We start from the raw sequence: 4,585 nt of genomic DNA, 5'->3' as shown, positions 1-4,585 counted from the left end.
GCTTTAGAAACCGTGTATCAGGGGACTATGCTTCGGACAAAATGGCTTTGAGGTGGCCACAGAAGTGCTTGAGATGAAAATATACTTAGAACCACATATAGTTCTCAAGTGTCTAGAAAGAATTAATATTTTAAAAAGCATAAAAAAACCATTTATCAATTTTGTTTGGTTTAGACCATTTTTCTTAGCATTTGGTGATAGAACTGATGAAATCTCCCACCTTATCAATGTACTCTCCATAAGTCTGAACTTGAGGCTGATTCAGAACTACCTGATGATCCTACTTCTTCCAAATTTTCTTCCCTTAAGCACAGCTACAAAGCAGTTAAAACTAACCTATAGGCTCAAGCTATTAACAGAACAATTTGCTTCCTTTCCAATTAAAAAGCATATTGTTTCCTCTGAAACCCAAACATATTTTCACACCACCTGCCTTGGTTCTTCATGAATCATGACTAAGCTATTTGGTCACTGACAAACAACCTAGATGCTGATAATAACTCACTTTGTCCTAGCTTGAATACCCTGTGTCTAACCCTTATATCATTCAGTCTAGTTCCAATGAGGTCAAGGATTTCAGTAACTCCATAGGAGAAGAAACCTAAGTTCCCAATAATTAGTGTTGAATGATAGTATGCTCAGTTAATTAACCCTGTTCTGAATAACTTCAGTATATCTCCAGCTCATATTGATAAAAAAGCCAAGCATGGAGAGAAACCATAGACATAAAAAAAAAAACTGAAAAAAGGCTGAGAAGTTAATCACTAAAGAAAAAAACAGCATTCACAATTACAGGTACGGATATACTCCAAAGTCCAAACAAAAGCAAAATTCAAAACAATTGGCTTTTCTAATTTCCATCACCTTTGAGATTGCATCTGAAATGAACAGGCTACCCTCTCTCCTTTTGAAGATGCTTCACTAGTGAATTTAATAACAAGAATAATTCATTGTCATATGAAGAGACATTTTCTCCTAACACAAATTATCCTCCTAAGCAACTCTTACTTATTTTTCTTATCTGACAAGAAACTTTTACATGACTGGTAAATTCAACATCATAAAGGGTTTCTAAATTGAGGCAAGAAGAGAGAAAAGCAATAAAAAAAGGGATAGCCGCAAAGATTTTAGCAAATCAAGGGCGGAACAAAATTTTGATGCACAAATGAACAAATTCCATAATATCAAATGAAATGTAAATTGAACAATACACTTATTGTGTCCCAAAAACCAATTTTAATTAACCAAACCTACAAGCAGAAAAAATCTCTCACAGCAAAATGTGAAGAATCGTACAAAATGTTGAGATATATAGTCCCACATTGATTGGATGGGCAACTAATATGGCCTTGGACACTCCCACCCCTTGAGCTAGCTTTTGGGGTGGTGTATCACAAGGTTCTTAACATGGTATCAGAGCCTCACCGTCTCCCGCTTTAAAAAGTGGAATTAAAATAAAAAAAGCACAAGAAGGTAAACAAAAAATGGGCCTGTGCAATTTTCACGCTTCTAAGCCTAAAGGGCTCTTGCGTGAGGGGGTGTGTTGAGATATATAGTCCCACATTGATTGGATGAGAAACTAATATGGCCTTTATAAGGCCTTGGACACTCCCACCCCTTGAGCTAGCTTTTGGGGTGATGTATCCCAAGGTTCTTAACACAGAATGTAGGGCATCATTTTAGTCAAATGTTTAAACTGTCTCCTTTAGGCATATCCCAGTGATCAACATCCTCTTCCTTCTTGGTTGTTGGAAAATCTTGCTTGTTCTGCATTGGAGATCTCAATTGAGGGCGCCTGAAGATAATTTAAGCCAGATAAGTGTCAAATAATCTTTGTCAAGGGAACTATCTAATCGCAGAACACATAAGACAATATAACTTTGAAACTAAATAAATTCGCATCATGCTTTTAGATAATATAATAGCATAGATTTGATAAAAAATAAAATTAATTACTTAATTTCAAAAAGAGCATCTAAAAACATGGTCACGAATTTAAAGTTGTAACATATGGTGGGGGACACTTTCATAGTATCATCCCATTATATCCAAGATTCAATTACAGTCATGACTACTATCTTATGTGCAATAACCTTATAAAAATAAAAACCTTAAAAGTATTAAAGTTACTCTCACAACTCAAAACAAGAGAAACATAAGAATTATTGGTCATGTTTCACAGAAACCACTTATCTTACTGAACTAAAGGCTATTTAAGTAGTGTCAGGTAACCAAAAGAGAAGGGATTAATAATCAGCCTCCAATTTATTATGTATTAAAAGTTAAAATGAGCATGAAACTAATTTAAAAATAACCAAAAGATGTGAGAAGTGTAACTAAAGTATTATTTTACTATCAATAATATTCTCATGTTTTGCAGGAATTTTTAGTTTAATAAAAAGATAAATTGGAGAGTTCAAGTTGTAAGGCTCAAGTGGATATGTTTTGGATTTTTGAATCATATAATTGATTGAAGATCTTATTGAATACTCTATTGAATATTTTTAAGGAAAGTTTTTCTTTAAATATAAAAGGAAAATTTTTAAAGATTTGATTGAAGATTTGATTAGGAGGTTCTAAGGAAATTTTTTCCTCAATATAAAGATGAAAATTTGGAAGCAAAATTGATTCTTGCACATTCTGAAGAAAAGGAACTTAGAGACCAGAGGAAGAATCCTGTTTTTCAGAGCTCAAGATGAAGATTGAAGGAAGATCAAAGCTTTGTAGTGGCGATTAACCATCATACTTTCCTTATTCACGTCTTCTATTTTACTTTCTTGTTTTTTTAAGCCAGATATGTCTGGCTAATTTTCTTTATAGTTAGGGACATGGATTCGACATGAATCCTTGTTTTTGTTTAATTTCTTTTCAATAATAATTTGTTTCAAATTGTTTGTGTTTATCTTGATTTATATTTTTAAATTCTTGTATGACCTTATCAATCATATAGGAAAAAAAGGATTAGGATTCGCAATAGACATATTGAGATTTTAATCTAGACGGGGCTAGAACACCAATTCCTACATGTTCCAGATATAGGCTTGTAGGAATTGCAAATTTGTGTAATTCATCGCGCTTAAGGCTTAATCTAAAAAGGGTTTCTAAGATATTATGATTCCGATTGGGTTAAATAGTTAAAGAACAAAGACATTAGGATTTAACCAATTAATTCATAGATGGTGAATTGTTTGAAACAATTGGGATAGAAAGATATTGAATTGGGTTAAACCAATTAAGGGAAACCGGAGGTGAAGTAAACCTAACTGCGTTTTTATTCGTAATTTCAAGTTCATCTTTTAAATCAATTTCTTTAGTCTGCATCTTTAATTACTTTTCAATTAAATATTGGTTACCGGTTGAAATCACTTTTGAATTGTCTAACTTAGATAAAAGCGGTGAATTATTGCTTGACTTTAGTCCTTGTGTGAATGATACTCACTCATCACTTTATTACGTGGAAAAACCGGTATACTTGCCGTTTTCACAACAATGAGCATGAAGGGGATGCTAATAAGGTACCTGCTTCTGCTTTTACGCTTAGGAGCCTCATGGGACTTGTGCTTCTTCTCATCCTGTTTGTTCTCAAAGAACTTTATCCTTTTGCACTCTTGTATGACACTAGCTTTCATGACGTCTCTTCGGAACCCGTTGAGAAACCTCTCCTCTAGCTCGTTGCCATCCACAATCACCTGCACAATGTAAGCTGATCGAAAAAAGAGGGTATTTGCATGTGCAAGCGAGGGGCATGTCACATAGGACAAGTCTAATGAAGCAATAATAGTAGCAGAAATTGAAGAGTGATCATCATGTTGGGCAACCAATGGCACCAAGTTGTCACTGAATTTCTGTTTATGAGATGGAAAACAAGTGAAGTAAGGAGAGAGAGTAATATGGGGGGTTGTGGCTTTGGTGGTAAGAAAAAAGAGAAAAGGTTGGTGAAGGAAGATGAGGTAGCCATGGATGGTGATAAGTTGGGCTTTTTTGAGTTTTGGTTATAGGAAAAATACTTTCTTATGTTGTTGGAGAAAGTATTTCCACCTACATCGGTTTACGTGTTTTAATTTTTTTTTTAAATTTCTTAACAGTGGGATCCACCTCAAACATGTGCCTGTAAGAAAATTCCTCCTCTCATGTTAAAGGAGAAAAACAAAGCCCTTATTTTTATTATCATAAAGTTGCAATTAGTTGGGTTCTAATTGACCCAATGAATTTATTTTTGGAAAACCACATGCTCGACCATATTTGAGTTTTAACTATAATTGACCTTTTCCTTATCCTTTCAGTTTCATCTTCATCTTAAAACAAAGAAATATTTACGAACTTATTTTAGATGGGTTGTGTGTAATTGTTTTTTAGTACTATTTTTATTGAGTAAACTTAACTTGAGTTGTGTATGTTTATAAGCTTGTTGATGGGATAAATTTCATAGCCCAATCTTGGGTGTTTCTTAGCAAAATGGGTACCTTACCCCACCATTTTGTGATATTAAAGGGTTGAAAATTATAAATTGTTGGGGAATTAGGCCGATTGAGAATAAAAGAGAGAACTGTTGCATTTATAGTACAAAGCCCATAGTTAATGGATC

At 33.8% G+C, this 4,585-nt stretch overlaps 1 protein-coding gene across 1 annotated transcript; it reads right to left on the bottom strand.

Annotated features, from left to right (window-relative positions):
* Positions 1-455: 455 nt before the first annotated feature.
* LOC133311108 (small ribosomal subunit protein bS21c) lies at positions 456-3,958 on the bottom strand. Its single transcript, XM_061512125.1, is given in 4 exon segments — positions 456-601; positions 1,698-1,795; positions 3,520-3,865; positions 3,868-3,958. Coding segments are annotated over 4 exon segments (681 nt in total).
* Between the last annotated feature and the right edge of the window lie 627 nt (positions 3,959-4,585).

The sequence above is a fragment of the Gastrolobium bilobum genome, unplaced genomic scaffold (assembly GCF_033153095.1).
Source record: "Gastrolobium bilobum isolate Gb01-03AN ecotype WA unplaced genomic scaffold, APGP_CSIRO_Gbil_v1 utg2457, whole genome shotgun sequence".
NCBI classification, from domain to species: domain Eukaryota; kingdom Viridiplantae; phylum Streptophyta; class Magnoliopsida; order Fabales; family Fabaceae; genus Gastrolobium; species Gastrolobium bilobum.
The sequence above is the reverse complement of the archived record's forward strand: the minus strand, read 5'-3'. Positions and strand labels throughout refer to the sequence as shown.